Raw genomic sequence first — 12,233 nt, 5'->3', positions numbered from 1 at the left:
TTTGCAGAAGGGGTGTGACCATTAATCTAGCTACTGAAGAACAATTAGATGGGGACAACTATACTGTACATCATAGTTTGCAACTGGGCAGTCTCCAGACTGTTGAGCTACATAAGGATGGACTATGGAAAACATTCTTAGCACTCTTTTATAAGATTGTACTGCTATTGTTGCATTTTCCTTTTCTAAATTGGAAAGCAGAGTTTCATGGTGAGTTTAAAAGTACTTAAAACTGATACGATTTTTTAAAAAAAAAATATTGAAGCAGGATCTGGTCCTGCCTAAATTTAATCAAATGTTGTACCTTTTTCTCAACTCCTGTATTTGGCACTGTTAATGTGTAGACGCCACTGGTTGTCAGCCCTGCTTTGAATGCTTCAGCACAGTCCTTGAAACTGATGTGTTCTCCTCCAGTCTCCAGAGCATTATTGGATGCTGAAAAGCAAGTACACATATTAAGCATATAATATAAATGCATTCAAATGGCCATTGTATTTGAAAAACCTCTAAGAAAACTTCTGCAGAGCTGACTTCAGCCATGTACTATTCTCTCCTCTGCCTCATTTGTTCGAAGCCTTTCAGATTGTTTACCTTTTAGATCTGGTTCATAAATTTGGTTTCCTTAAAGTACAAGGTTGCTTCCAGCTTTTTAATTGTTTTTCCACACTCCTCTGATGGTTGACACTTTTAGAAGCGCCCCCCCCCCCGACACTGGCAAATGTTCAGGGTTTTATTTTATTTTTCCCACATCAGTGCTAAGACTAACACGGCTTGTTTACTTGTTTGTGCACTAGCTTAGGAGATAACATCAGCAGAAACACGCAAAGTTTTGGAAATATGCTTAACAGATTATCTTTAGCCTTTGAGGACAATATTGTCTTGTATAGGGCATGGTGGTTTTGCTTAAAGAAGAAGTAGAAAACATTCTGAATTGGTTCTGTGTTTATTATGTTTGCATAGCTGTATTTATAATTATTTGTAAATACAAATGGACCTGCAATAAAATATGTGCAGTGAAGAGTGCAGCAGTTCAGCATTTCAGATAGCCATGCCTTGCTTTAGTCATCCCCCCCCCCCCGCCCCAGTTTTCTTCCTTCTTCCAACAACCTGTCGGTATGCTCAGTCCCCATTGGGCTGCTGTGTTCCATTTCTTCTTCTTTTGTGTGTGTGCTGCAAAATATGCAGTTCATCAAGCATGCCAATACTGTCTTCATGTGAGTGTATGGTACATTAAATAATCTCCACACTTGGGGAATGAGTTTGCTCGTGGCTTTTTTTCAGCTGGAATTCAGTTCCAGCACTTCTCAGGTGGGCACCGTTGCCATTCTAAGAGAACCAGGGTGAGTTCTGGCACCTCTTTTTCTAGAAAAATAGCACTGAGTTTGCTACTAGTATATACAACCATTGTAATTAATGATGGGAGTAAAAGTTTGTTCATATCTTCTCAAGTTCCGAGGCAGTTAACAATTAACAGCAAGTAGCATCCTTGTCACATTTTAAGGGTGTTGCTTTCAATTCTGTGCATACAGCTTGGGAGATTTTGTGTAAAGGGTGAGAGCTAGCTAAACCTAATCGACCTCGGAGGAACCCCCTGGAATCGCCAAATCGGGGACTGTGAAGTGCTTTAGTTGGCGCTAGCTGGGTCCTCTTCATTGCTGGCGTCACACAAGCTGGAAAAGACAAGCTCTGGCGCCTCAAAGGGTTAATTTAATTCAGATACTAGAGAGCAACCAGAATTGTCTTTGGCAGAAGTTAGTCCTCTGTGGTCACACTGTCATGGTGCCAGAGGTTTTGGCCTCATGGGTGACCCGCAGGCTTGTCATTCTCAGAATTACTATGGTATGAGGTTTGACACACACAAAGAAAGCAATTTAACCAGATCTCACACTGGTGCCAGGCTCAGAGTATCTTTGGCCCTCGTCATTCCTTTCTTCCTTACCCACATGGATAGGCAAAAAAACTGGCCGAAACCTATGCATACCTGTTATAATTATACTTTACACTTGGAAAGAATCTGAGGGTCATTGCGGAGGTTTGGGGAAAGGCTCACCAGAAAGGAAATTGTTTCTCACTGCAGCAATTAGCGTGTTCTACTCCACTTACGGTTTGGTGTAGAAATCATAGAGAACAGGCTCTGCACAGTCTCCCTCAGATCGTGTTGCTGTTTTTGCAGGAATGAATTGTTGGCTGTGGCCGTGGCCAGCTGTTTTTCTAGTTCTTCTATTGTGGAGTTCTGTCTGGACACGAGTGACTGGAGCTTATCTTTCTCGTCTCTAATCGACTGTAGCTGGGATGTATGCTTGTCTTCTATATCAATAACTTTTTTTTCCAGAAAGCTAACAAATAAGAGGGGGGAAGAAAACAGGGTTATTGGTTTAGCACTTTTACGTGGCTAAAGTGAAGGGGGCGGGGAAACAAAACTGTGCCAGCTAAGGAACCACAAGTTTCCACCGTAGGTTCTGGTCAGAAGTTACTTGCCATACAAAGTCTGGTGAGAAACTCGAGTGCCTCTCCTGTTCCCCAGCTCCTAATGGTGATCAAAAAGTAAAGTCTTTTGCAAGCTTATACCATGGTTATTTGAGCGTAGCATCTAATTCCCTGATCTGTTCCTTACAAATAGTAGTGGGTTTTGCAGTGGGAGGAGGCTCCCAGTACCGTGTTTTAGAACAGGGTTTTCCAAACTTGGATATCCAGCTGGTTTTGTACTACAGCTCCCTTCATCCCTAGCTAGCAGGACCAGTGGCCGGGGATGATGGGAACTGTGGTACAAAAACAGCTGGAACCCTGTGTTAGAAGAAACACATATTCCTTTGCTCTGATGATCTAAATTCTATGACATGAATGCATGGTGCAAATTCAGCTCAATATACACAATAGCCTTTTATTTTGGTCAACTCTGCAGCTTTTTATTTTGCTTAATTCTGTAACTTTCACTTTTTTGCATTATCTATTGCGATTCTGACAGCATACTGCAAAAGAGAATCGGGATCTGGGCAGGGCGTTAAAGGAGTTTGTGTGGAAGGGAGTCACTGGTCATACGCCGTTAGGTTGTCAGTGCTCTCCCCTGCGTTGCGGCAAAATGGGGGCGAGCTCTCTGCTTAAACATACGTTTTCCAGAGCCAGCCCAATCCCCACACAGTTTGGATAACCCTGATGTTCCCCAGATCCCCGGACAGGGACTGGGAGGGATAAACGCCCAATGCCTAAGCCAAGGTCTCCCTACATCTGAAAGTTTAATAATGTTGTGGCCAATTTTAATCCCATAACACATTGTCATGAGTCATTATTCCTCACAGGGGTCGCCTGGGGTCGGGGGGACTCCGCCTGTCCACGGAATGAAATTTGAAATTTGCACGATGCTGAATCCTGCCATCAATGCCATGTTTGGTTTTGCTGTATATGCATAAATCATACAGTCCTGCTGTATATGCCCTGCCCTGGATATACCATATTCAAATAACTGCTGTTCAGCATCGATCATGTGCATTAGAAGCTGTGTTGGATCAGCAGACCAGATTTCATTTTACACTTCTCCTACGTACGCTGAGAAAATCTTTCACAACTTAGGTCCCATAGTATACTTGTTCTAGCAATATCTGCTGCTTTTTCTGCATATATAGAGAAGGACAAGTATGTTCAAATGCTATCCCCGCACTTGCCACAATAAATCACATTGTAATATTGAACCCATATTTTCTTTGCTCCCTTTGAGTAAAGTATCTTGTTTGCAAAAAAAACAAACCTTGCAGGAGCATGCACAAATCTAGCAGGGGAGTGAAGACAAATGTGAAAACATGCCCTTTCCTTTCAGCACTCATGTTTACCAGAAATGAAAAGTCCTTTCAGCATAGGACTTCAACTGAATCATACACCTTGGCTCATTTTACATTCAACCCCACATTGTACTGTTGCAAGCGCAGGATGGCAACCCTATGATTCGAAACGTATTTCATCTTCATTTCAGAAAGCAATTCCCCTTTCTCTGTAACATAGCTGTTGACACATCAGCATCTCCCTGTGAGGACTGTTAAACCGAACAGATGGGCTGATTATGCATTTACTATTGAAAAATTGTGTCAGTAGCAGATTACAATCCAGTTTGGAGAACAGTGAGATTGATTTCTCTTCCATGTGAGACTAGCCAACTACAGATCACGCATGAGGCTTATGGAGTAAGCAAAGTTCACAGTTCCCCCTCTCTTCCCGAGCTAGCCTAATGTGATCCCAGCTCAGCAAGAAATGTTAACAGTTCTGTTGGCCAGCTGTCATTCAAAATGTTCTGGGTAAACAAAAAGAGCCTCAAAGTCCTTTGATGTTGTACGCTGAGTATGGATGCAAGCAGAGATCATGTCTGGCTCTCAGTTAATACAAAAGGAAGCCAAGAGTGGAATCAAATACTTATCTCTTTGGTGGTTTGAAAATCACAGTAACATTTTTGTGGCATCCAATGCAGCTGGACAGCCAGATTTTGCCTGACAATCAAATAAGCTTGCTCATTAGGAATGAAGGGGCGAGTTTCCCCCTTTTGGTGGGGGAAATAAGCTGGCAAATAAAGGATATTTCAAATCCACCATCTTGTCACACCAGATAGGTTTAGATGAATATAGCTCTAGCGGAGCTCACACACTATAGCGAAAGACACACAGACAAGAGATGGATTCTTTTGTCATCTGATAGGCAGGAACTCATTCCCATTATATTCCTTGGTATGATCAAGTGGCTGAGATACAACTTGGTACCTATTGCTAAATAAATAAATAATGCTGCCTTCTGAGTGGGAAAGGCAATGGGATGCCTTTAATGAGCTCAAGAGCTGATAGTCATTCCTCAAGTTCAAAGGAATTACACATGTAAGCTAGGTTGGCATCCATTGATTGTTTATTATTCTCTTACAGCTCCCATTACCAACCTGCCCCCCCCCACTGCAGCTGTTTTGGACTTCAACTCCCATAATTTCAGCCAGCACAACAGTGGAAAGCTAGGGGTGATGGGGCTTGTAGTCCAAAATAAATTGATGGCACCAGATTGGTGAAGGCCATCTTATAGTATTGCTGCAGTGATGAATCTGCGGAGCTATTCTCCTTTTCCAAATCACATGTCAGTTTTTGTTATTTGTAGTCTCTGCTTATCTATAGGTAGGAGGAAAAGTGGGGTGTTCAAAAGAGGACTATAGTGAGGGTGAAGACTAAAAGCTACAGAGCTTTTGCAAGCAGGGGAGAACTTAGACCTTATTTCAAATGATGGTTGTTGTTGTTTTTTTCATTTCTTTGACAGGACCTATGTGCATGTCAGTTGAATTCTATATAGGGCACACATGGTCTTGGGAATGAAGAATGTGGCCCCATAACTTCTGGCACATTTCAAATTCCATGCATACAAATAATATTTCCTGGTGTTAAAAAAAGTCATCTCCATTTCTCTTCATTGAAACAAAAGACTTGATGCTCATTTGAAATATCCTGAAGTCAATGCAATTCGTCATCTCATTATAGATTTCCCTGCTGGGAATAAAGCACATTTGAGAACAATAATACATTGCCAGGTAGGAAGAGTTATTACCTGTTTTTTTCTTGCAGTTTTCCTATCTCGCTGGTCTGATCTGAAATCTGCCTTTCTAGTTTGATAGTTGAAATTGAATGCGCCTGAAGCTGAAGCTCAAGCCTTGTTGTCTGATTCAGTACCTACATTTTGAGAAAGGCAATCTTGAATCACATTAGAAATAATTCAGAATAATTTACAAATTAATCCCGTCCTAAAATACCTGTCATCACTATTTACCTGAATGAAAGAAAAGCTAAAACCTCTTAAAGGTTTGATAAAATGTAAGTGACATTTACTTATGTCTATATTTGCAGAAGACAAGTTGCAGTTTATGTGGGCTGTATCAGTCTTGTGTGTCGTGACCTGAGCTGTTCCCAGTTTTATGAATGACTGACGGCATCCACAGTTGTGACAGCCATTTTGTGGATATGGTGGTGGTTTTCAAAGTTGCCACACTGATCGGAGTCACTTCTAGGTCACTGTGGGTGTACCTGCAGATAGGGTTTGTTTTTCTTTCTTGATTAATAATTCCATGGTTCCACATTAGTATGATACCCGCTGCTTATTCTTGAAGTCTCAAGAACAACATCTGTTTTTAAGAATGAGGCAGCAAAATTGTCACATGGACTGTTGCTTAGCATTCCATTCTGCTGCATGCTCTTCATTGTGTTTTAAAATAACTCTTTTAATTCATCAGAATTTGGCTTCAGTTGGCAGGAGGAATTTATTACTCACATCCTTCATGTTGAATGGTCATTGAGGACATGTTTTCACACTTAAGGGTATTTCCAAATTGTTGCAGAGGAATTCATTCATTAATTAGAAGATATTACACACACACACACACTGCCCTTTATCATATCAAGTTCCAAGGTAACAGACAACACAAAATATTAAGAAAAGAGAAGATAAAACTTCAAAACGTACCAAAACTTACAAAATTAATTCACTAAAGTCTATTAAAATGCCTCAAAAAATCAAAATGATTTTGCCTGGTACCTAAATTAAAGCCATGTTGGTGCCAGTAATCTTCTTGCGGGGACATTCCATCACTGAGGATACACTGCCAAGAAAACTCTTTTCCTTAAGTAATAATATTTGTCCCTCTGGTGAAAGAGGAACATAGGAAGGGCTTCTGTAGAAGATCTTAAAGAGCAGCAACAGGTTGAAATGAAACACACACACACACACTCCTGAAATTTGGGCCCCATACCATTTTGAATTTTAAAGTAGGAACCAACACCTTCAATTGGGCCCCAAAATAAACTGGCAGCCAGTTCTTTTAAAACTGCTGTGATATGGGTAAATTAGGCAGCACTAGTCAATATTCTGGCAGTCTATGCTAACTGAGGCTCCTGAAGCTTCTGAGAACTGTCTTCAAGAGCAGCTCCACAAATAACAGATTGTAGTGACCCATTTGGGAGATAACCAGAGCATGGATCACTGTGGCCAGAAATGGTGTCTTTGAAAGAGTAGTTATTTACTTAATCCCCTTACACTGTTAATTAAACCCAGGACAAACCCAGTCACCAGCACAAATATTCAGCTTCTAAGCTAATCCTAACTATAAAAGCATCCTTCAGACATATAAGTTTGCAGTAGTGTGACATTACACATGGTTTGAAACTGATTCACATGACTTTTAGGAAGCGGTCAAACAAATGTTTCATTTACTCTGCTACTCACACTTTTGACCTTGGACATGAAAAATGGAATGAAGCGGGGATGATTTAGTATTGTTCTGAAGTAGAGATTTAAGTGTTTCCGTCTTTTTAGGAAGCAATATTACAGCGCAAATATAGTAGTGATCTGAGAGTCATTGGGTAGCAGAACCCTTTCCCTGGTGTACTTAGTTTACCACATATGGTGAACTACTACGTTGGAAGAACTTTTGAAAATATAACCTCACACCGTCAATCTGAAGTGGTGCATTCCAGAATTTTCTCACCTTGTTTTCGGTCCTGTATAGAATGCTTTTGGTTCTTATACTAACCAATCGCTATGTGCTAACACTAGGTTTTCCCTCCCCAACCACCCTTCACTTCAGTTTAAAAGTCTGGAAAATAACTGTAACTATGCACAAGCTCCTCTCGAAAGCTTACTTAGCTTATTCTAAGAATGTAAGGAGTTCTGAGATGAATTTATTATTTCAGAACATCTATATTGTTTTTTCTGTGAATATAATAGTTTGCGGTTACTCCATAATAACCATATTTTTGGATGAGATCTGACTTGAAATCTAAAATGAAGAGCAATTTTTGTTGTTGTTCCAATCTGAGTATGGGAATGTCTCTGTTCCCCACAATTGATTTGGGACTTGAACAACAACTTGAAAAAAAATGTGACAATTTATTTTTCTTTGTAGCTTCCTGTTACTCCCTAACCTTTCTCCCACTCAGTTCAATCTTTTGATTTACCCTGCAACTAAATTATAACCATTGAAATGCTCAGGCTAATCCAAGTTCCATTGCAGACTATGCCTTGCATAAGGGGTGCATAACTTAGGTCACTCCAAGTTTTTGCAGCCTGAGTGCTGCAAATTGGACCCAGGTCTGAATTTTGATGCTAGTTCGGATCAGAACTTCTCGGTTTCAAACATTAGTTTGACCACTGTGCTGGTGAATAGGAATAACAGTAACCTTCATGAAACACTTTGCAAATTAGAGAGCTATATAAACAGCAAGCCTCCATCTGCAGTATACTTTTAAAGCAGTATCATACCATGTTAAACAGTCATAGCTTCCCTCAAAGAATTGTAGTTTGTTGGTGCTGGGAGTTGCAAGGAGACCAGTTTCCCCCTCACAGAGCCATAGATCCTTATGGATCCTCATAATTTTTATAAGATTATCCCCTCAACAATTCATAGAAATGTATTCTGTGATTGGTTGGTTGCTTTGTTATTATGTGCAAAACACAAAGAGCCACGAAGATTTGTGACTAAGATCAGGATTTTTGTGGTGCTGTCAAGCGTTGGAGTTATGATTTATACTGTGCAGTCTACTATTGTAAGTTTTACCGGTAATTGACTAATTAGTAGGGCTGGGCGATAATATCGTCCAAAACTGGTTTGAAATCCATATCGTGATATCGGTTTCATATGGCAATGTATCGTGAATCATGATATGTGTGCGCAATGCAAAAATCATAATGTTAGAAGAAAATGTGAAGCCAGCCAATGTCTCTATATCAGGCATCCCCAAACTTCGGCCCTCCAGATGTTTTGGACTACAATTCCCATCATCCCTGACTACTGGTCCTCTTAGCTAGGGATCATGGGAGTTGTAGGCCAAAACATCTGGAGGGCCGCAGTTTGGGGATGCCTGCTCTATATAGTTCTATCCTTAGTTCAGACCTCGTGATATATCTGTTCATCGCATCGTTTAGCTGGTGATATATCACAATGTTGGAAAGCAAATATTGCCCAGCCTGACCTAAAGCACACAATATAGGGCACATGAGTCCTTTGAGTTCAGAGTTAGCTTCAGCTTGAACGACTGGTACTTACATGTGCTTCAACATCTGTTAATTTGCGGGTCTGTTCAGCGGTTTGATTTAGCAGATTTGTGCCGATTTCAATCATTACCGCCGTCTGGTTCTGCACTGCGTTCTGCTGGATCTCCACCATTTCTTTTTTCATGTTATCCTGAATGTAGCTTTCAAGCTGCATGTCACAAGAAGAAGAAGGTTTTATGTTCATGCGCTGTTTTGTTTATTTATAAACATGATTCTGGGTCGATTGCAAAGCATTTCTTAAATTACAGATGTTTCCCCTCCATTTCGCGGGAGTGGGGGCGAGAGAGTTTAACAGGCAGAACAAACAAGAGATCAGCATCTGGAGATGCCTGAGCCAGCTCTGCCATTAGAAAGGGGAGCCAGTCCACTCAGGTAGCAGGTGCTGGTGGGTGCAAGACAACTGCAGGCCCGCACTGTTCCCAAGGCCCCCTTGCACACCCATTGACAGCCTGTTGTTTTAGGTGGATGCTGTCTTGTTACCAGCGATGAAGTAATATGCAGCTACTAGTCCAGTTGAGTCCTATATGTAGAAAGTGGGCCACCATTTTGTCTTTGCCTCAAGCAGCAAAATGTATTTGACTGGCCCTGCTAATAGCTGCCAAGTACCCCGTTTCCCCGGGAAACCCCCGTTTTTTTCATACCATTTCCCGGCGGTCCCCCGTATCTCTTAGTCTCCCGTTTTTCTCCCTTATATTCTCCTGCCAGCGGCCATTTTTTTCCCTGCTTTGCCCATCTATGGGCATCGAAAATGGCGTCGAAAGTCGCGTCTACGCATGTCCAGAAGTGCGTAGACGCGACTTCCGGTGTCGCGCGGCTGCCGCTCCCGAATTCTGCAGTCCGGGACTTGGCAGGTATGATAGTAACTGCTAATAGTAACTGTCCCGATAGTCAATGTAGAGACAGGGGGGATATGAAAGGAGCATTTCATATGGATCTGGGACTTGTCAGCAGTTAACTAGCCAGGTATTCTAATCCACTCCATCTTCACAGTACCCATCCAGTGCAAACTAGTCACTACCCACCCAGAAGCTGGTGTCGAGTGAGAAAGGGTCGATTTGTTACACTTCCCATCTGTCTCTATGCTCCCGTATCTCTGCCTGGTAAACTATTTTGTCACAACCGCCCCTTATTGAGAAAATGTTGGGGTGCCTTTCTCTTTGATTTTTTTTTTTAATGTGCTTATGCATCAGCCTGAACTAGAGCTTTCCAGAATTCTTTGGTCTCCAGAAATTCAATATCTCAACAGAAGGGGAAACATCTTGAATCTCGTGTGCATGCTTGTAAGGGCACAGATTATGGATGCAAGACAAGCACCATCAATTTGATGAAACAATAAGTAACCTGTGTTTCAGAAGCTCAGGCTACTTTACAGTTAATACATGAGGCAGCTGGTGGTAAAGAAGGGTTTGGTCAGGAGCAGGTGGTCAGTGTGGGGATAGAGTTGCAAATGTGCATGTATATATTCACCTGTGTGTCATTGGGAAGAGTTCATTGCTCACACACTTTGAGAAGTTTAATTGACTTTTGATATATGGCTGCTTCCACCCATTGTCACCTCTGGTGGCACTGCGCTGGTGTTAGCAACAGTGGGAATTTCATTTAGATATCAGAGCAGCTTAGACAAAGGCTTAAGAGTTTAGTCACCTTCCTGAACCAAGAGTTCAAATGTTTAAGAGCATCTTACACCTTCATTGTTAGGGATTAGACAAGAAGTCTGGTATGCTGTAACAATGCTGTTTGTACATTGTTGCTCAACTTTTAGACAAACAAAACATAAAAAGCAAGGGTGAGAAATGACGTCTTCCTTCTAGGGATGCCAAAATAACAACTGTTTCAAAAGGCTCTCTGGGCACGTCTGCATAATAACTGTTTAGCAGGTCTCGCCAACACCATAGTCCAAGGCTTTAATTAAGCTTTTTATTTAAAAGGATTAAAAATCCTTTTTTGTATTATGGATTAGCAAGTACAGTGACTTTGCTTAGACCTTAAAGTCTCTGAAAACTGATTCTCTCCCCCCTCCCAATTTTCTGATTTCTGAGAGATTTTCTAAGGTCTCTCCTGTCCCCAGCCAAGTTCTCAGCAGCTAGAAGCACTCTCATCTCTCGCCATTCATTTCCCAACTCAAGCTAGTTATTCAGTAAAGTCTCATTCCGAATGGGAAATATTATGCTTAATTGTATCTCCTGACAATATTTGTGGGCCATGACCTTTTCTTCTCTCTTCCTTCCCATGTTGCCATTATCTCCTTTGAGCTCCTCTAAATAGGAAAGTGTTTTTTATGTATCGTCTTATTCTAATGCCAGGGTATGCAGCAATGATGTACAGTATGAGGTTTTTTTGCTATAAATCTCTGAATTGCTTTTATTTTGATTAAATTGGTTCTTGGGGCTTACTCTTAAGCACACAGCCCATCCTAATAAGTCCTTTTTAGTGCTGAATTCATTTCCCTGGATGCCAGAAGATCATATATAATCACTTTTTCTTCTCTGAAACCCAGATATTGTAGACGATATCTGGGCTTAATTTAGACAGCTAGTTACAACTTTCCATCTGAAGATCCTTCATTTTCACATTTACTGTTTGTACAAAGCTTACAGATTGTTCACCACCCCAGTTTTGCTTAACCATAATTTAGTGGCCTTTAAAAGTTGCCTTGTAGACTCAAGAAGGATAGGTCTGTTGTACTTTGTTACTTCCAGGTGAACTGGGAGAGGTGACAGTGATTGGGGGAGTTCATCCCCAATTCAAAAGATTCTCCAGCTATTTCTCTGGACCTTACCTAACCTGGGGGAAATACATGGCATGGACTTGTGTACTTTATGGTTGTTCAATCAAAACTGTATGTACTCAGTCTAGCTGCATGTACTCGAATGTGTCGAGATGATGTATTTAGAGAATTATATGCCACTCACCTTCCCTCAAAAGACATCATCTCAACACTTTCACCCGGGGAATAGGGACTGGACTGCTTACAGTTGCAAGGAAATAAAAGGAAACATACAGTTTAGTTTGAGTACATACCATTCCTTGAACACCAGTTGGAAGTACATTATTAATCATTTTTAAAATAAGAATGGATTTGCCAGTTCCTGTCTGAAATGAAGACTCTCCTTGAACCTTCTTGTTTACGTCTGTTTCAAAGAACAAGTCAGGCACCAGACTAACAAATGGGTTGTGCT

At 41.2% G+C, this 12,233-nt stretch overlaps 1 protein-coding gene across 1 annotated transcript in view; it reads right to left on the bottom strand.

The window, feature by feature from the left end:
• The window catches only part of ANGPT2 (angiopoietin 2), a 44,507-nt gene that overhangs the window by 12,051 nt on the left and 20,223 nt on the right, over positions 1–12,233 (bottom strand). The window contains exons 2-5 of the mRNA XM_035109952.2: positions 9,047–9,202; positions 5,560–5,681; positions 2,104–2,336; positions 305–435 (exon numbers count right to left, since the gene is read on the bottom strand). Coding sequence (XP_034965843.2) covers positions 305–435; positions 2,104–2,336; positions 5,560–5,681; positions 9,047–9,202 — 642 coding nt within the window. The remainder of the gene's footprint in view (positions 1–304; positions 436–2,103; positions 2,337–5,559; positions 5,682–9,046; positions 9,203–12,233) is intronic.

The sequence above is a fragment of the Zootoca vivipara genome, chromosome 3, assembly GCF_963506605.1.
Source record: "Zootoca vivipara chromosome 3, rZooViv1.1, whole genome shotgun sequence".
In the NCBI taxonomy this organism is placed as follows: Eukaryota; Metazoa; Chordata; class Lepidosauria; order Squamata; family Lacertidae; genus Zootoca; species Zootoca vivipara.
This window is presented reverse-complemented; position numbering and strand designations above follow the sequence as displayed.